The sequence below is a fragment of the Sprattus sprattus genome (assembly GCF_963457725.1).
Source record: "Sprattus sprattus genome assembly, chromosome: 1".
Lineage (NCBI taxonomy): Eukaryota > Metazoa > Chordata > Actinopteri > Clupeiformes > Clupeidae > Sprattus > Sprattus sprattus.
This window is the reverse complement of record NC_137920.1, coordinates 73078608-73101107: the sequence shown is the minus strand read 5'-3', so window position 1 is coordinate 73101107 and position 22500 is coordinate 73078608. Positions and strand designations below refer to the sequence as shown.

Here is a 22500-nt window from a genome sequence, read left to right as displayed (position 1 = left end):
GAAAAAGAAGACAAAAATGGATACGCCTGGATATGCATATGCCTGGGTTAGAACAATGTATTATTCATGAGCGATCCGTATGACAAATATCCTTACAGATCTTTTCTCCTGCTCTTCATCACTTCTCTTCTTCCTCTCCGGGCGGATTCTGGGTGTCACATCACACACACGAGCGTGGCTACAGACCAGACGATAAAGGGCTGACGTGATTTAATATTCAGAAATAATGGTGAACGCTCTCGGAATTGGTAAAGATCTGTGTAAAAGTCGGGCCAGTTTTGAAGACATAGGCGTAGACGACTTAAGATCAATTTGATCCAAACATAACCAGACCAGAGCAAATGGACTACACACACAAACACAAACAAAGACAGTTACGTATATGACATTTACATTTACATTTAGTCATTTAGCAGACGCTTTTGTCCAAAGCGACGTACAAGGGAGAGTACAGTCAAGCTAAGAGCAATAAAACCTGGTGTAACAATAAATACTGCTTTTTTTTTTCAAGAAATAGATAACAACATAAAAAGAAAAAGAAGTGCGGGACTGTCACTGCTTAAGTGCAGGTTAAGCCAAGGTGCCAGTTAGAAAGGAAGGTGCTCTCTGAGGAGTTGGGCAAAATTGGATTGACGTGCTTGCATATGAGCAAATATATACACTCACACACACACACACACACACACACACACACACACACACACACACACACACATATACAAACACACACACACACATTTGCCCTGCTACTGCACTGAGTGTGATACTAATGAATGTGTGTGTGTGATCCCAGGGAGAAAAGGAGGGTCTTCTCCAGCTGACTGCACCCCATAATTAGAAGCAGCTTCTCACTGAGAGGCCACTGGGCTGCAACAGGTAGAAGACACACACACACACACACACTCACACACACACACACACGCGCACGCATAAACACACACACACACACACGCGCAAACATACACACACGCGCACACACACATGCACACACACACACGCGAAAACACACACGCGCACACACACATGCACACACACATGCACACACACACACACACACACACACGCACAAACACACACACACTCACAAACGCGCAAACATACACACACGCGCACACACACATGCACACACACACACGCGAAAACACACACGCGCACACACATATGCACACACACATGCACACACCCACACACACACACACACACACACACACACACACCCACTGCTGTCTTTGATCACATGGGGCTCCTTCTCACTTAGAGAGAGATACACAAGAGTGTAATTAGAAAATGGAGGACTGTCTGTCACAGACACTGACCTTCCGTTCTTCTTTGTCAAGTGGTATTATGGTAAAATGTCTCCAACGTGTCATATTAAATTGTGGGGGGTTGGGGTGGGCAAAGAGATCATTGGTCTCATCTCGCATGAAGCCTCTGACTGGTGTGTCAATGTGTAACTACTTAATTATTTTTGAATGATTTCTGCTTGTGTTTCCAGGCAACAACCAACAATGAACTACTGACCAGAGCCCACTCCGCTCAGCCTCAACATCACAATGACATCACAATGAACTACTGACCAGAGCCCACTCCTCTCAGCCTCAACATCACAATGACATCACAATGAACTACTGACCAGAGCCCACTCCGCTCAGCCTCGACATCACAATGACATCACAATGAACTACTGACCAGAGCCCACTCCGCTCAGCCTCGACATCACAATGACATCACAATGAACTACTGACCAGAGCCCACTCCGCTCAGCCTCGACATCACAATGACATCACAATGAACTACTGACCAGAGCCCACTCCGCTCAGCCTCGACATCACAATGACATCACAATGAACTACTGACCAGAGCCCACTCCGCTCAGCCTCGACATCACAATGACATCACAATGAACTACTGACCAGAGCCCACTCCGCTCAGCCTCAACATCACAATGACATCACAATGAACTACTGACCAGAGCCCACTCCGCTCAGCCTTGACATCACAATGACATCACAATGAACTACTGACCAGAGCCCACTCCGCTCAGCCTTGACATCACAATGACATCACAATGAACTACTGACCAGAGCCCACTCCGCTCAGCCTCGACATCACAATGACATCACAATGAACTACTGACCAGAGCCCACTCCGCTCAGCCTCAACATCACAATGACATCACAATGAACTACTGACCAGAGCCCACTCCGCTCAGCCTTGACATCACAATGTGAATGAATGCCACACCGGATCAGTGTTGTATGGCATTCATTCACATGCACATGTATGTGTGTATCTACATCATCATGACCTGATCTATCAGTGTAGCTACTGTGTGTATCTACAACATCATGACCTGATCTATCGGTGTAGTTATGTGTGTATCTACAATATCATAATCACATCTATCGGTGTAGTTATGTGTGTATCTACAATATCATGACCTGATCTATCAGTGTAGTTATGTGTGTATCTACAATATCATGACCTGATCTATCAGTGTAGTTATGCGTGTATCAACCACATTACCTGATCTATAAGGGTAGTTACTGTATGTGTGTATGAACAACATCATGACCTGATCTATCAGTGTAGTTATGTGTGTATCTACAATATCATGACCTAATCTATCAGTGTAGTTATGTGTGTATCAACCACATTAACTGATCTATAAGGGTAGTAACGGTATGTGTGTATGAACAACATCATGACCTAATCTATCAGTGTGGTTATGTGTGTATGTACATCATCATGACCGGATCTATCAGTGTAGTTATGTATACTGTATGTACTGTATTCCAAATCAATCACATCATCAATCAGTGCATGCCGTGTTGCAGTGAAAGAGGACTGAAACACTGACAGACCTACTCTGTACAGCGTGTGTGTGTGTGTGTGTGTGTGTGTGTGTGTGTGTGTGTGTGTGTACAGTGCATGTCGTGTTGCAGTGAAAGAGGACTGAAACACTGAAAGATCTACTCTGTACAGCGTGTGTGTGTGTGTGTGTGTGTGTGTGTGTGTGTGTGTGTGTGTGTGTGTGTGTGTGTGTGTACAGTGCATGCCGTGTTGCAGTGAAAGAGGACTGAACACTGAAAGATCTGCTCTGTGCGGCATGGAACACGTGCACAGCAGGTTACACAGGGAGTAAATAATCCTCTATTTTCTATTTCCTCGTTATTTAAAAATGTCCTACTTCTCTTTCCCTCCGTCTTTTTCCACCCAGTGAGGCAGGTCCTTGGAGGACTATGCACATTGCAATGATTTTATTAGGAGTGGCATGTGTGCTTAATTGAGCAGTGAGGTGAGTCTTCAAACACACACACACACACACACACACATACACACACACACACACACACACACACATCCACACACTTCGGTAGCCAATGGCAGCTGATTGAGAGAGGTTTCCTGAGGGAAGGGTCCCATGTGTGTGTGTGTGTGTGTGTGTGTGTGTGTTTGTGTGTGTGTGCATGTGTGTGGTGTGTGTTTGTGTGTGTGTGCATGTGTGTGGCGTGTGTGTGTGTGTGTGTGTGTGTGTGTGTGTGTGTGTGTGTGTGTGTGTGTGTGTGTGTGTGTGGCGTGTGTGTGTGCATGTGTGTGGTGTGTGTTTGTGTGTGTGTGCATGTGTGTGGTGTGTGTGTGTGTGAGAGTGTGTGTGTGTGTGTGTGAGAGAGTGAAAGACATGGGAGTCTGTCCCCAGTGTAGGGAGCTGTGCTGTGCTGCTGTAAGATGAGCTCCCCTCTGCTATCTGTCCTTAGCGGCTTCCTCCGGGATTCATCACTCCCTCTCTCTCTCTCTCTCCCTCTCTCTTTCTCACACCCACTCTCTCTCTCTCTCTCCTTCTCCCAGCTCTGTCTGGGCCCTTGTGGCATCCGTTCTCTCCTATTCTGCTTTAGGGAAACTTATATTTAACGAGTGAATTAAACAGCTGACACAGACATACGCGGGGAAATGAGGCAAAACTCCTCCGAGTTGTAGAAATCTCTTCCGTGCAGCGCGTTTAATCAAACCAGACCAGGCTGAACAGCTTAACACACTCATTCTACATGTTACATGTGGGCCTGACGGATGGCTTGACATGTGAGCTTATGACAGAATACACTGTCAGGACTTAAGTGGTTAGCACAGTGCATGTCAAAGCATTGCACTGGAAGATAGTCTTTATATAAATTACATTAACACAGAGGGCTTTGTACTAGCATTTAAATGTTGTGCAGTAAAAAAAAAAAAAAGTACTACTTTTTAGTAACTGCATATCAAAGCACTATGGCTTTATTCTCTTTCTTTCTTTCTTCTTTTATTGTTACAGATTCGCTTTTTTAACGCATTCATGGTCACGATCCGTGACAGTCCTCAGTTAAGTGACGTCGCCATAGGTAACATCGTGCATATGCCTTCTCTGACACAATTGTGATACAAGGTGAACCTATGTTCTAACTGCTGTGCAAACACAGCTAAATTCTGTAATTCTATATCAGGACTTTGTGGTGTGGTCAGGCATGTTGGCTTGGCAACTGTTAAATTAAACATGGGTTTGTGGACGACAAAACAACAGGCTCAGGCTACATCCAAGGAGAAGCAGTCGTTTAGTTGAGTAAACTGATAAAGTAACTTTATATTCTCTCTCTCAGACACCCCCCCCCCCCCCACACACACACACACACACACACTCACAAATAACGTCTCCAGATGACAACATGTTTATCTCCGAAGAGGGAAAATAACCTTCCAGTTACTCTCACACAAAAATAGCATAACTTAACAAAGGCGACTGCTTCAGACTTGTTCATTATTTCTCTACACGGACACACTTCATCAAGCATGATCTCTTACATAACCCGTGGACTGCAGACAGTTGGCTCATAGTGTCCGCTCACTCAAGCAGTCCTCGCCAGCCTCATTAAAGACCTGCCTAAGCCTCGACTGGGTGCTAAAGTAACAGCGTAGACAGGAGTCTAGTACAGCAAGGTTCAGTGCCTAAACAAGTACAAACTTTCAAATATATATTATATAAGTATAGTTAGACCAGAATGACAGAAACATCTACCTCTTGTATGACTAAGTGAATGTCAATTCATACATCTGTTATATCATAGCTGTGGCTGGCGTTTAGATTAAGATAACACGCTTTAACATATCCCCAACATGCTATAAACATTCCTTTTATGGCATACAACATTACATAGCTACATCTGTGGTGATACACAAATCCCTGCACTCGCTATGACCTTTTTTGAAAAAATACATATTTTTTGCATGTTGTGGCTGTCATTCATGGAAAAAAAAGGAAAGCATGGCTTGTGTACAAAATACCAGAGGAGGACCTTCAAGTGGACGGGCGCCCATAACCTTTCTGAGCAGAGCAAAACAAGCTGACCTATAGTGGAGGCTTAGAAGAGAGGTAAAAGATTGAGGAGGAGCGGGGAGAGTGCCTGACCTTCAGAGGGGGCTCTGGAGATGATGGCCGGGATGTGACCGGCATCTTTAGATGAAGAGCGCGCTCCAACGCGGCCGATGTGACCGGCATCTTTAGATGAAGAGCGCGCTCCAACACGGCCGATGTGACCGGCATCTTAAGATCAGGAGCTCCAACGCGGCCGATCACAGCGCTCCGACACCTCTGATCACAGCGCTCCAACACAGCTGATCACAGCGCTCCAACACAGCTGATCACAGCGCTCCAACACGGCTGATCACAGCGCTCCAACACAGCTGATCACAGCGGTGCTCCAACACGGCTGATCACAGCGCTCCAACACCTCTGATCACAACGCTCCAACACAGCTGATCACAGCGCTCCAACACGGCTGATCACAGCTGATCACAGCGCTCCAACACAGCTGATCACAGCGCTCCAACACGGCTGATCACAGCGCTCCAACACGGCTGATCACAGCTGATCACAGCGCTCCAACACAGCTGATCACAGCGCTCCAACACAGCTGATCACAGCGCTCCAACACGGCTGATCACAGCTGATCACAGCGCTCCAACACGGCCGATCACCGCGCTCCTGCAAGGCCTGCCGCCTGAGCCGCTAGTTATCCCGCTATAAAAGCGGTCATTCAGGATACGCCATAAAAAAATGAACGCCATAAAGACTGAGTCATTCCTGACACCGCCCCCAGGGTCCCGTTTAGAGTGCGTTTGGATGGATCAGCACGGAGGACACTCTCCGCTGGATATCTGAGCCTAACATGAATTTCAACTTATCAGTGACAAGACATCTAGTAAAGTGTAATGACAAAGGCAATTTAAGAGGACATTTGATCAATTTTTAAATACATATATCACGATTACTCACTGTATAAAATGTCTCTGTCACTTCAGAGGTATTTAAGATTAAGACTTTGGAATAAAAACCTGATCTGTGGTTCCACATGGAGGTGGAAACAGCACAGTCAGACATGTGAGAGTCCCTGAGCCCCTGCCTTTAACCACATTCAATGTTATACTGTCACTCAAATTTTGCATTATTAAAACACTCACAGAGTCGTGTCACTGTAAGGGAGTCATGGATGGGTCTCAATTTGTCTAATGGTAATCAGTATTTGTGTTCTTTAAAGTACATTCATAGCATACTATATCTATTTCCCAAGCTAATGGGAAAAAAATGGGGGTTAGGGATATGGTAAGGATACATATGAAGGATAAATATCCTTGGTCAAAAAGAGCAAAACAATTAAAAAAAATGACACAACTCTGGAGACAGGGATGAGCAGCAAGTTCCTTGACCAAAACACACACACACACACACACACACACACACACACACACACACACACACACACACACACACACACACACACACACACACACACACACACACACACACACACACACACTCTTCTGGAGTTTTGTCTTCCAGGGTCTTGCCATGCATAGTGGTGCCACGGGCACAGTCTTGATCCAAGGAGGTCAAGAAATGCTTTCAGTGCCAGGCAGATGTCTAGAGCGAGCTCCGGGCCAGGCCAGCGGGCATCTGACAGGTGGCACATAGGCTGATGTGCCCCGTCTGTCTCGCCATCTCAAGACCACCAAAGGAAATGTCTGCCATATTCAGCTCAGTTTCTACTTTAACAACTGTGCAATACAACAAAAACCTACAGATAAGCTGTACACAGCTGTAAATTATGTGAAGTGTTACATCCATTTCAACTTATGAGTTAACAAACGGTTCGTATTGTGAGCTGTAATGGCATGTGAATAAAAAACAAATAAAATGAGGTAATAAAATGAAGGTCAACCACTTAATTTAATGTGTGACATGAATTTCATATTAGAGTTAGGAAACATTTAGTTTAGCGAGATACTGTATGATGTCATATAAAATGAGCTATGGGTTTAAATGTGACATGAACTTATGAGTTTGTGTATCCCATGAGCCACAAGACAGTTAGTTTCGTAAGCTATAACGGCATGTGAAACAAGCTATGGATGGCTGTAGACAACATGAGCTGAGTCACTTAATTTATGTGCAACGTAAAATTAAACATACGAATTACAAGACGTTTAGTTTCGTAAGCTATAATGGCAAGTGAAACAAGCTATGGATGGCTGTAGACAACATGAGCTGAGTCACTTAATTTATGTGCAACGTAAAATTAAACATACGAATTACAAGATGTTTAGTTTCGTAAGCTACAACGGCATGTGAAAGGAGCTTTGGGTGGCTTTAGATGGATGGCTATAGAGGCTGTAGACATGTGGTTGGGCTCTCTATTCCAGCTCCGCGTGGTTGGTGGCTGCCTCGCTCCCTTCTCCAGAGCGGGCTTTGTCTGCTTTGGCCTTGATGGAGCCTCACTGCTCCCGGCTGAGGAACCCAGCCTGTAGCGAGGGTTTTTGGTTGGGTCCTTAATTAGGGCTGGAGGGCTCTCACTCTCTCTCTCATAGATACACAAATAAACGTGCAGACACACACACACACACAAGCAAAAACACACACACATACACACGCACGCATACGCATTCAGACTCACACTCTATCCCTCACACACATACACACACAAGCAAACAAACACACACACATACACACCCACGTATACACATTCAGACTCACACTCTATCTCTCACACACATACACACACAAGCAAACAAACACACACACATACACACGCACGCATACGCATTCACACTCACATTCTCTCTCGTGCAGACACACACATACACACACAAGCAATCACACACACACACACACGCATACGCATTCACACTCACTCTCACCTACACACACAGCAACAATGTGTACACATAACACAGACAAACAGACACGCACAGTGACACATACACAAACAAACCGCATACATGGACACAAACACATTGCCACACGCACACGCGCACACACACACACACACACACACACACACACACACACACACACACACACACACACACACACCACACACCCACACACACACACGCACACTCAAACTCTAACTCCCATGGTGCTGGGGACATCGGTGACAATCTCAACAGCGAAGGAGCTATCCGCTGGCTTTACCTCTCTTGAAAGCACACAACAGCAAGCTCCCGCTTAATTGGGCCAGGCTGGAAGGGAGGGGCCAGCCAGAGACTCACGCACGCTTCCTCCCCGGGTACAGAATAGTGTATTTGTTAGAAATCATTGAGTTCTGGTTCTTGAGTCTAATTAGTGAAATGAGCCAGCTAGCCGCTTCGTTACTAAGATCCCTGATGTTGACGGCCTAGGCAGGGTCACCCATGAACAAAAACACAACCTAATGAGAAAGTACAGTTTTAGTTTTTTTTTTTGCAAAGAAAATCAACTAGAACTTCAGAAAAGTTTCCTAAAATAGACTGCCTCTATTCTTCTAACTGTACTGTCGACATCTTACAGCAAAACCAAACTTTAGAAACTATAAAGGTTTTGGTAGATGAACAGTTGCGGAAGTATAATATGTGCATAGGCTGAAGAGGGAGAAACTCTATGGTGAACTCTCTCTCTCTCTCTCTTTCTCTCTCTCTCTTTCTCTCTCTATCTCTCTCTCTCTCTCTTTCTCGCTCTCTCTGTGAATGGCCGTAATAACCTGCTCTGTTGTGTCACACCTTGAATGACATGTACACGTTTCCAGCTGCTACAGCTCATGTCATGTTTCATCACCCCGCATGACTGGTTCATGGTCTCCGGTGTAAGAATTGCCGTCACCTGTCCTCATCATCTGGTCTGGTGGTTTGGTGACCCTACCTAACTGCTTCCCTCAGCTCTGCTATATACTCTCTCCTTTGACACAAATGGACGCAAGTCTACGGCATTTCCCAGTGCCAAAAAAACACTCCAACAAAAAGCTTTAAGGGCTGTCATAAATGCTGGGTATCATAGCGACGCTTACCTTGAAAGACGCACTGGTCTTAAGCATTCACGTCATGTGCACCAGAGCACAGCCAGCACTCCAAAAACACACAGAATTTGCTGTGACTGCAAACAAATTAAATTAGAAGCCCCGGAAAAACAACAGCATTTGTTATTGTCTATGCGAAGCACGGCAACACAAGCTTTTTAAGTCATACTCTAATTTCTGAAATCGAATTAATTAGCCAACAACAAATGCCCCGGTTCTGGCAACTCTCATCTCGTTTGCACAATTAGAACAGGACACAGCTGTTCCAACCACTGTACACAATAGTCCAAGCAAACAAAATACTTCTTCATTAATGGAAATTTTTTCTCTTGTTTTTTATTATTCTCATTATTTACTCATGTTAGTTCAAACAGTTATTTTAATTGAACTACATGGACTGACCAAACGAGACAAGGTGCTGCCACTGTCTCGCTCTAGTCTAGTCAGGCTGGCGAAAAATGGTGTTGACACAAACATCTCACTCACTGACTAAACTTGCTCCTCGCTATGGCAACCTTTTACCGGTGAGTCTGGGTCCCATGGCGACCAGTGGCACGCAGGTGAAATTGCGGTTGCAAGTGTTCAAGTACTCTACCACACTAGCGATGAATTATTCATGCTCGCTGTGTGTGTGTGTGTGTGTGTGTGTCTGTGTGTGTGTGTGTGTGTTAGTGTGTCTGTGTGTGTGTGTGTCTGTGTGTGTGTGTGTGTGTGTGTGTGTGTGTGTGTGTGTGTGATTTTGGTGACTCTTGTCTCTCATTCCTGGCTCACGACAGCCTGCTTATCCGAAGGCCGATCACATTCGTTTCACGTTTTTGTGAGACTTCTCGTCTGACTCCACACGACTTCTCCATTCCCCCTGCGGACGTCTCCGCTGCACAACCTCTTGCTTCAGGCACCGGCCCCTTTGCAGTGTCAAACCGCAGGCTTCTCACTCCTGCCAAGAGCTGGTCCGCCCGGGCCCAAGTGCTCACTCAAGCAGACAGACAGACAGCGACAGTTGAACACCCCTACAGAGAGCTGACCAACGGCTTCCTGGAGAAGCTGAACACTCAAAGCCAAAACCCTCCGATGACCCATCTCTCCGGTGACATGGGTTATATCTCTCACTGTACACAGCAAAGGGAAACATGTCACATGTGAAAGTGAAGTGAAAGCCCTCTCTATGGCAGAGGTGGTGTAGACACACACACTCTCTGAAATTCACCTCTGCATTTAACCCATCCAGGTAAGTGACACACACACACACAGTGAAGTGAGGTTACACACTAACCCAGAGCAGTGAGCTGCCATTGGCAGCGCCCGGGGAGCAGTGATCGGGGTTAGGTGCCTTGCTCAAGGGCACTTCAGCCGTGGATGTGGGCATGGGAGATGGGTGGTCTACCACTTCCCCCGCCCACTTTTTCCCCTACTGGTCGGGGATTGAACCGGCCACCCTACGGTTTCCAGCCTGAAACCCTAACCAGTAGGCCACGGCTGCCCTAAACACATCAGTATAACACGGGTCCTCGATGCAGGAATGTTTAACATCCTGGGCCTAGTTTCCCGAACGCTAAAAAGGACTTGAAATCGGTCGTAAGAGGGATCCTTGCAGAGCGGTTTCCCGACGCCGCACTTGATGAGTCTACGATGTCGCCAAAATCCACGTAGGCCGTTAAGATACGTCGTTAGCGGGAAACGAGGCCCTGGTTAGCACGACCTTTGACACGGAGTGCAGTTTGACACGTGTGGTTGATGATATTGTTGAAAGATTTTCCACTGCTAAATTCATTCCTTTCCTATGGTTTTGGTTTTCCCATGATTCTTTGCAGCTTTACTGAGGGGCACTGTTGATGTTGGTGATTCCAGATACATGGATATACTGGCCAAACTGTGTCGGATGTGTGTTCTGTCAATTTGAAGCGCTTTTTGGGCACTACGTCTTGCAACATTAAATATCAATGCCAAAACATTGATTCTGTATATGATTGGCACATGTGACTATTGCCCTAAATTATGCTGAGTACTGTGAGCAAGAACAGCATATTTGGGTGAATGGTATTTTACTTGCAATCAATAATGTTATGATTGCACCTCGGAGCCCGGAACACAGAACTGTTGAAGCCCTCTGTATTTGGACAGCCCTTTCTGTCAACACAGAGCACACACACACTCACACACACACACACACACACACACACACACACACACACACTCACACACACACACACACACACACACACACACACACACACACACACACACACACACACACACACAGACAGACACAGACACAGACACAGACACACAGAGCGCACACACACACACTCACACACACACACACACACACAGACACAGACACAGACACAGACACAGACACAGACACAGACACAGACACAGACACAGACACAGACACAGACACAGACACAGACACAGACACAGACTCAGACACACACAAACAGACACAGACACAGACACAGACACAGACACACACACACACAGACACAGACACAGACACAGACACAGACACACACACACACACACACACACACACACACACAACACACACACACACACACACACACACACACACACACACACACACACACACACACACACATACACGCATACACATGCACACACAGCCCTTTCTGTCAACACAGACCTATGTGTGGCTAAAAGGAAGAAATTGAAAGGGCATTACTTATGATTAGAGATAGGTTTCAGGTTCGTGTGGGTCAAGTCATAGTTTGGTTGGATTTACTAACGGGAGGATGAGAGTTAGTGGTCAGTTGACAATGGATGATTTATATTATACACATTCTATCCGTGCCAATGCGATGCCAATATTTGCACTGGGCTTGTTGAAGACATCCATTTTCAATGCATGCATGCTTTGGCATTCGGCGATTTTGCATTTTGATAAAAAAAAAAAGTATCCAGTAGATATGAAGAGGAGATCATTTCACATCATTTGAATTACAGGTTGAATTTCTGGTGCGACCGGAGGATAACCGCCTTATCTCTTTCTTCCTCTTTTCTCTCCATCCATACATACATATGAAGTAGAGCTGACCTTGTCCTGAATATCGTGACTGAAGCCATGAATAAAAGATTAAATATATTCTGGTCTGGTACCAGCGCTTTTCAAACACTTCTTACAGTTTCTTGTACAAAAGCTTTGCATGAGCAAAATCAGAAAGAAAAAAAAAATCTTTTAATCATTTGAAAAACCTCATGTTGCTTATACTTTTAGCATCATGTGCGGTGTGCCCAATCGATTTTTTTTTATGCGCAGAAATAGGATTGCTTTCTGTTTGATCTTGACTGCAATATACTGCATAGTCTTCTAAATAAAGTACAGATGTTTACTTATATAACCTCAACACAGAGGAATAGTTTTTTGTATCAACTATATATTGAATAGGCTAATGTATAAAATGTCTTAAAGATGAGATGACTTCTTCCAGTACACCCAAGACAGACTAATGAATATACTAGTTCCTGTTCAGCTAACATGAGTATGAGAGGTCTCAAAAACAGGAACATCTCATTTATCAAAGTAACTTCCATTTCTTTTACCCTTTCAGAGAAGTAATGGATAACGTCATAGAACAACCTACCTGAAGAGAGGCTGTTACAAACAACTTCTCAGATTTTTGACAAGGTTTAATCTCAAACCCAATGTAGTGGCATAGTCATAGAAAGGTTTGTACTTGGACCGCCGTTTTTTACCATACTTTGGGGAACACCTTACCTTAACCCAGTACCTATAAGTCATTATAAACACAGAGCGTGAATTCACAGCGACCTCAGGCCTGCGTGCGTGTGTGTGTGTGTGTGTGTCCTGGATCGCCTATCATATATAACACCTGTGTGTTGCAGTGAATCGCTTGTGCAATAAAAAACTGACTTGAAAAGTCAGCCTTGTTTGTTGTTTGTTTGTTATAAATGTGTAGAAAGTATTCATAATGCATCCTAGTGTCTGACATAAGTCTACATAACTATTTATTAATAGACATGACTGTGCTGATGAAGCATTATAATGTTGCAGCATAAGCTCTTAAGAACTCCTATTATGATTGCTTGTATATGGTCCCCTACGGCTTCATAAACAGCATCTGCTGAATACATTTCATTTACCATAAGGCAAAGATGTCATTAGTGCCATTATCAAGTGATAAAAGAAGCTTTGCTATGCATTCTGATACTTTAAGCTGTGAAGTCTTATGCTAAAACAACATAATGCGCTAGGAGGGCAGTCATTACTTTGTATAAATCGTAAGTGTCAATCATTATAAGGCATTATAAATACTTAATAACACTTTATTCATGTGTCTGTAATGCTTGGCGGATACTGGGTTTAAGTAGAGTGTTCCTTAAAGCTTGCCCATTCTTTCACGCAGACACTATTCTACGTTTTCTACTTTCCAACTGATATTTATTAAGTCAGCAGATCGTTTTACCCAAGGGATTTTGCAGTACAGCAAAGATATACAGAATGTGTGCTATCTATCAGTGTATAATGCACCCACATAACCACACTGCTGAGCTCAGCAGTGATAGCGCCTCACTTCCTTACAACTTCATAGATTAACTTTAGATTTCACACATATTTTACGCATATTGCTGTCAAGCACACCCTTTTATACTGGGCACTTTCATGCAGAGAGGAGGGAGTCTGACGGGTGGTGACGACTGGTTATAGGGGTTTGTACAGTATCACCTACTTTCTCATTTATATGCTCCCAAGATAATGAGCTTTTTATTTGGTGATTTATGAAACCTTCGCGCACAAAAGAGCGGGACTTTTGTTTCCACGTCATTTTTTTCCCCCTTTCTTTCTGTTCTCTAGGGACTTTGAGTTCCATTCATGCCATAACGTTAAAAGACAATTGTTCATGACCTATTCAATACCACTGTGGGGTGGTGCTACCTAGGACTAAGAGGTCGAAATGTGATTTTTTTTTTTTAATGACTACAGAAGGTGAAGTAAGGAAAGAAAGGGGAGACAAATAGAGCGGAAGAGAGCAAAGAGGGTGATTGTGAAGGAAAGGAGCGATGCCTGGGGGCGCTGAGAGGGGTTGTGTAATATCCCCCGAAAGATAATTCAGCCATCCCTCTTGTTCTCTCGTTCTCTTTCTTTCCGCGTGGGGAGGGGACTGGTAAAGCCTCGTTGTCTGGTTGGCATGCAAGGCTTGATAAGAGGGCGCGTAGAGCGGCGGTCTATTGGGGGGATGGTGCTCCCCTCATTAATCATGTGCCACGGAAAGATCGAGGACAAAACTCACCTCTCGCTTTGTTTTTGGTGGCGGCCACTAGACGCACCAAAGGCAGGGAGGGAAGAGGAGAGGATGAAGCAATTAGGTGGAGGGGATGAAGAGACGAGACGAGACGAGACGAGAAGAGAAGAGGAGAAAAGAAGGCAAAGAGAGAAAGAGAGAAGGAGAAAAATTGATTAGATCAATGAATCTGAAAGTTATTGTCTTCTGGCAATACAAATGATGACACTTTTAACACTGCTCTGAGAGTCAGGGTTTGTGGAGTTTATCAATTCTGTTAATATGAATTATATGGGAGCTTGTGTGATGTTAAAGAGAATATCGCACTTATGTGAATGACCAGACTGTAAACCTACACACTTCTGATTAAGAGTATTTTGAGCTAGGTTGCCTTCAGAATTCTAGCGAATACCACACAACCAACCACATGCACACAACACAATGTCAGAAAATGGATATTACCATCTTTGTACATCTTTCTGCTTTTACCCAAGGGGCAACCTACGATACATAACTGATTATATAAGAAGTATGCTCTTTAACCATACTCAGTAATACTTCAAGCAACTGATTGTTTTTTTTAACCAAAGAGTGTTTTCTTAGGCTTTGAAGAGGTGATCCATGTTTCTGCCACAATCTGTCCAAACATGCAGTGGGAGTCTCGACACAAACAACACCACCGGGTCAATCTAGCGTGTGTCTCTGCTCCACACATCTCCCATGAATAGGCAGCCGCCGGTGACTCATTGCCTCCTGAATCTTTATTGATCAGACACCAGGCAAGCTCCCCCTCAGCAACGGCCCAATTAGGGGACGCCACCAAGGACGCCACACTTCAACTCTCCAAGGAGACTTTAGCCCAGTGTCTGAGCGCACAAACAGAGGTGATTTCACCCGTCTTGCCTGTGCAGGTCCATTATCAGCATGTGCTGCCCTACAGTATGTAGCAGTGGAGGCAGCTGGAGATTTGACTTGTGAGCTACATTTTTAATGATGCAAATTATAGCTTCGCAATCACTTTATATTCCACCGCTGCCGGTATGGACCCCGTTGATAAAATCGCTTTAAGGGGAAAGCTGCTTTGCTTCGGAAATGAAAAGGAAGTACAAATTCAAAGACGAATTTGACAAAGACGAGGCTAACATAAAGGCTGCATTTTCTCTCTCTCTCACACACACACACACACACACACACACACACACACACACACACACACACACACACACACACACACACACACACACACACACACACACACACACACACACACACACACACACACACACACTCTGCTAATAGGACGTCAAGTTAGGGGGTGCCACCACCCGGACTCTGTCTAGGTCTGTATTGTGCTGTCATAATAATAATTACTGACTGGACACACTCTCCTGTGTTTCCCAGCCTCAGACTAATGGGACGTATGCACCAACCTCTGCAGGGACACTAACTGTGTGTCCATGGACTGTACCTCTCCACATACTCTACCTCTCCACATACTCTACCTCTACACATACTCTACCTCTAAACATACTGTATGTCCACGGACTGTAACTCTACACATACTCTACCTCTACACAGACTGTATGTCTATGGACTCTACCTCTACACAAACTGTACCTCTACACATACTGTACCTCTACACAAACTGTACCTCTACACAAACTGTACCTCTACACATACTGTACCTCTACACAAACTGTACCTCTACACATACTGTACCTCTAAACATACTGTATGTCCACGGACTGTAACTCTACACATACTCTACCTCTACACAGACTGTATGTCCACGGACTATAACTCTACACATACTGCATATCCACGGACTGTACCTCTACACATACTCTACCTCTACACAGACTGTATGTCTATGGACTCTACCTCTACACATACTCTACCTCTACACAGACTGTATGTCCACGGACTATAACTCTACACAAACTGTACCTCTACACATACCGTATGTCCACGGACTATAACTCTACACATACTCTACCTCTACACAGACTGTATGTCTATGGACTCTACCTCTACACTAACTGTACCTCTACACATACTGTGTGTCCACAGACTGTACCCCTACACATACTGTATGTCCACGGACTATAACTCTACACAAACTGTATGTCTATGGACTGTACCTCTCCACATACTGTACCCCTACACATACTGTATGTCCACGGACTATAACTCTACACAAACTGTATGTCTATGGACTCTACCTCTACACAAACTGTGTGTCCACAGACTGTACCTCTACACATACCGTATGTCCATGGACTATAACTCTACACAAACTGTATGTCCATGGACTGTACCTTTAGACACAGTATGCTGAATATCTAATATGGCGGCACATGAAACTAATTCTCTGGTGTCTGTGTTTGAGAAGGGAAGAAGTCGTTGCTTGCGGTAATTCATCTAGTTGAAAGTTGTTCTGACAAACACTGGAAGGTCGCGGAGGTCATTGATTGGTTGGTATTGATTATAATATGAGGCATCAGTGTCGTTCCTGAAGGAACACTGGATTTCCCTTCAAAAGTACAGCGTATTGGAAAATTATAATGAAACGGTCAGCATAGCTGCCTTCCCAAGGCCGGCCATTCCCAAGTGTAATGACTGTCTTAGCCCCACATCTGCACTAGCATATATCTCATGTCGCAATAAATATTCCTGTTCCACCTACTGTACCACAATAAATACTAATAACTAACTACCTGTGTGTAAATCTCAATGTCAAGGGTATACTGTTTATACTGGTATATACTGTGTGTACAGAACAGAATACGGGGGAAGTGCAGTGAAAGATCTGCCAAACAAACCATCTACTATATAATATATGTGTGAGTGTGTGGGTATATAACATTTCTCACATTTCATTTTAATTGCTTTTGTTGCTTTAACCTTGTTCCCAAACGTCTGATAAAAAAAAAAATCAACAACAACAGCAAAAAATGTTGACACCAAACCCAAGAAGAAGAAGAGCAATGGAGGTGAACGTAAAGAAGTGCAGACAGCGACGGCCGCGGCAGCTGCAGCTGCATGTCAGCATGTTGTGGCCATATAAAGCCTCCTCCCCTGGCTGTAAATCACTGCAGGGATGACGGCCGACCCTGAGAGACCAAGAGATTTCTCTTTCCCATGCGTCCGCACAGCTCTGTGGCACTTCACACAGGGAGGCGTGGGGGAACTAAACAGCTGGAATCAACACAAATGACAACATGCAGGGAGAGTGTGCAGGAGAGTTGAAAGTATGCAATTCACTTTACGCAGTACGCCTGACGCCCCATCTACTATACCTTAATAATAATAATACTCGAATAAACACCTTCTTCTCCTCCTCCTCCTCCTCCTTCTTGTTTTTCTACTTTCCCTTCTCTTTATCTCTCCCCCTGTCATTCATTTGAGGGAGGCGAGGGGGAACTAAACTGCTGGAATCAACAGAAATGACAACATGCAGGGAGAGTGTGCCGGAGAGTTGAAAGTATGCAATTCACTTCACGCAGTGCGCCTGACGCCCCATCTACTATACCTTAATAATAATAATACTCGAATAAACACCTTCTTCTCCTCCTCCTCCTCCTCCTCCTTCTTGTTTTTCTACTTTCCCTTTCTCTTTATCTCTCCCCCTGTCATTCATTTGAGGGAGGCGTGGGGGAACTAAACAGCTGGAATCAACACAAATGACAACGTGCAGGGAGAGTGTGCCGGAGAGTTGAAAGTATGCAATTCACTTTACGCAGTACGCCTGACGCCCCATCTACTATACCTTAATAATAATTCTCGAATAAACATCTTCTTCTCCTCCTCCTCCTCCTTGTTGTTCTCCTTCTTTCCCTTCTCTTTATCTCTCCCCCTGTCATCCATTTACCTCTTTTCTTTCCTGCATGGACGAGCAGCAGATGAAACAGGATTGGCTGACATATGGCTTCACGCCCCACATCTCTCCAGCACCCCCGTCAGGATCCACACGGATCTATACTGATCCCGCTCATTTTCTGAGTGATAAATGTCACAAGACCAGCGGCTTTGTAAAGGGAACTGAGGCAGAACATATCTGATCATTACTGTAATGTCTACAAAAAGCCTCCTGTTGATACGGAGAGCAAATTCCTTCTCCAAATCTTTCCCTTTCACCACCGATCGGCTGGCAGCGGGCTTTGTTTTTGCTTACAATAATTCGATATTGATCCGACTGGCGCACAGCGGCTGTGCAGTCAGGCCACGTCTACTGTAACCCTGCAACACTTACGCCACCGCTGGCACAGAGTCCACACAACGTGCTCAACTGCATTCAATGCTCTTCTTAACGCAGGAGTGAAAACAGCACAAACAGGTAAACAGATAAACAACAACAAAAAACAACAACACACACACACACGCTAATAATAAAAACACATGAGGTCTGATTAACACCACTGGTAAGGTATGCTTATGGAAATGCTTAGAATTATGCTTTTTGATTACGGATGCATCCCGAAAGTATCTGTTTTGATTTGTATCATATTCATCCTTCTTATCTACCCTCCTAGAGAGCTTCACATCAAGGAGCAATCACCTACATGTGTTTGACAGCATCTGTATGCCTGCACAAATCCTTGTAGAAAATCTGATTCACATTCACACAGTTGTCCTACTAAATCATGTTATAAATTCATTATTTACAACGAGGCCACTGGTGAGCTTTCATGTTTATTTGGCTTATTTCCACCAATTTGAGCTTAATCATACATATAGCTGTCAAACTAGTAATTAGTGTAATATCAGTAAGCTCTCCGAGCACTCCATGGAAGGAAGGATGATGTGTGGCTGTTAGTGGATCGTGACTGGTAGTCTCTCTACGGGCCATGGATGAAAACAAAAACCTTTCAGACAACAACCGGGTGTCCAAATCTCTGCCTGTCATAAATTCAGCTAACGAGCGCTAATGTGACAGGTAAGCTGTGTAGCACACAGGCACGACGGAGGGTCTCATCTTGGCATTCCACCAGGAAACAGCCCACCAGGGCATCCTGACTTATCCACTATGCTCTCTTTCTCTCTCTTTTCTCTCTGCCTATTTTTCTTCTTTCCTTCTGTGATTGTCTCTTTTTCTCTCTCCCTTTATCTGAGTCTCACTCCCACTCACACAAACTCTCTCTTCTTCTCTCTCTCTCTCTATGTTACTATCTCACTCTCTTTCACCCCCTCCCTCTTCTTCTCTGTTTTTCTCTCTCTCTATCGCTCTCTCTCTCTCTTACTCTCTCTCACACCATCTCTCTATTTCTCTTTTTTTCTCTCTCTATCTGACTCTCTGACTCTCTGACCCCCTCTCTCTGCTCCTCTCTCAAGAGTCCAAGTATTAACGGTATATGGCGACATATCTATTCTGTAAGACCACAGCGCTCTACAAGAACAGGCAGAGTGGTCAAGAACAGACTTTCAATAATGTATTTTTATTAGCACTTTTCTGTCTACCAAGAATCACAAATCACATTCGAAAAATTTTGTGAAATCTGACATGAAGGCAAAGTTTGGCATTAGGCCACAGCGGGCGTTTCGCTCTGACCAACCAGCCTAATAAAGCAGCCTGCTGTGTCTGAATGTTTCATGTTCCCGTTCCATGGAGGTCTAAATGTTAGCAAAAGATGCCCCGCCGCAGACACTGAAAACATCCCTGATTTAAGCAGGATGATTGTGCGTGTCTCATCGAGGGAATGAGGCAGACACTTTCATTGGCAAGTCTAGACGTTAAAAGCCATTTCAGTGGTCATGATGGGCTTATCTAATGGTCTTAAGGTCCATGGGTTCATCCGTTACTGTATCTATAGCTGGTACTTCCGTTTCACTGCAATGGCTGAGGTGGAAGTCAATCTTTCTTTTACGACTTTAACTACCATTCAAATGTTTTATAACATGAAGACATTCAATTGGGATTGCTACATAACCTTTTTTGCAATACATCTTAAGTGTCTTTAGAGAATATGCAAAGACTGCAAATGACCTACAGAACTTCAAAAACGACTATTATGGATGCAATAACTGTTTTTCCACTGATTTCTATCTGATTACTATCTGAACATTCATCGTTCTGGTTCTGCATAACAGAGGTGTTATTTATTATTAAATTCTACATATTTTGAAACAAACAAACATACAAGCAAACAAACAAAAAGCATGCACAAACACATTTACAGGAAAGCCCGCCATGTGCATGAGAGGAATAGCCATTTTTCCAGCTCCTTTGCAAACCTATTTTTTTACAAATCAAAGCCACAGATTTTGGCCTTTTCGCCCAGTGGGGTGCCACAGGGAACCTGCAGCCTGGTGCACGGGCCCCAGCATGGCTCTCAATTAAGTGTGCCTGGAGCCTCGAGGGCTGAGCGGGCAAACAGTCGGCTTAATGGCGCCTCTACGCTCAAGCAGAGAGCTGTCCCTGTGTGACAGAACAGAAGGATTGCAGCATTAACATCTTTCTTATTCTATTTTTCAAGCTTCGGACCTGCCACAATCTTTACCGAGTATATTTGTCAGCCATGGTGTATGTGATGCAATGCTGATGTGACTGCAACTGCAGGGGTACGTGAGCATAGTCACCTGAGTATATATGCTTAAAAGGCCTTTTGTGGTTCGCACAACTGGGTGGCCACTTAGTTATGATACGAATCGATACTTAGACTTTGTTATAATAAATTATCAATTACTCTGTATTGGTTAGCAGTGACTTGTTTCACTGATCCTGAAAGATACCGTTTAGCCTTTACTTCTCAATCAGCCCTTTTGTGTTCAGTAATCTCTCACGTCATGAATTACTAAACACCTGCTCTTGTTCTTTCCAGAACAAACTACAGCTACACAGCAGAACCAGATCAGTCTTAAATAGTCTAGAGTCTTGTCTTAAATAGTCTAGAGTCTTGTCTTAAATAGTCTAGAGTAGCCAATAACGATCATGTGATGACACCTGGTGACACTGTGTTGATGGTTGAAGAACATCTCAATCTTTGCACAGCACTGTCGACATAAAACAACCATTTCATATACCAAGATATTACCCTGTACGTTTCAATTTACAGCGAGCTCCCTGGGAATACAGACCTCATGAATCTCTCACATAAGAGGCACGAACCACATATGGGTGGAAGAGATTACCGAGCTGGCCCATTTCTCACTGGAGGTGTATCTTCTCAGGCACCTCTTGCGTTGCCTAGACCCAGATAGCACACGCCTCGGTAACGGATCGCGCCCCGGATCTATCAGATCTGCACCAAATGAGGACCAGATCTGGTTTAAAGTGCCCATTTTTCTATGGTAGTGTATGCTGATTTGGAGGTGATGGCCAAGTAGAAGACCAACAGACAAATCTTCTCATGATTAAAAAGAACACAACATACACAAAATATAACGCAATTCTGAAAGACATTCATATCAGTGTTAAAACACTGTGTTGCAAATCATATTATTTCTGCAAATACACAGAACAGGCTTTTGATTAATATCTTTAATATTTATGATGTAATTGTCCACTGAGAATTCTTTTCTTTTTTAGCTGTTTCTCAGCACCTTCTGCCTTTGGGAATGTTTTATCCTCTGGACAGTACATGAAACTGCTCCAACACTGAAAGGAGATACTCTGCGCTGAATGAAGATGTAATATGAATCTTTCATCTTCTTTTGAGATCAAAAAGACTCGGCATCAAATACAGACGATTCTGGGCTGCTATCGATCAGTCCATGTTTAATAATACATCCAGGTCTCTAACCTTCAAGCCACAAGGCGTTTTTTTGTGTGCCTTACATTTCTTTTCACTTGTGGCACTTTGGGGGGAAAACTTGCTAACAAAGACTTCTGAGAGGGGTTTTGAGGCCTTTGACTACTCCGGTGGGAAGCCGAGCCTCAATGATGG

At 44.2% G+C, this 22500-nt stretch overlaps 1 protein-coding gene across 1 annotated transcript in view; it reads right to left on the bottom strand.

Annotated features, from left to right (window-relative positions):
* The window catches only part of cadm2a (cell adhesion molecule 2a), a gene marked incomplete at both ends in the record, with an annotated part of 289548 nt that overhangs the window by 64398 nt on the left and 202650 nt on the right, over positions 1-22500 (bottom strand). Inside the window, one exon of the mRNA XM_080856424.1 lies at positions 14627-14653. Within this exon, the coding sequence (XP_080712550.1) occupies positions 14627-14653 (27 nt within the window). The remainder of the gene's footprint in view (positions 1-14626; positions 14654-22500) is intronic.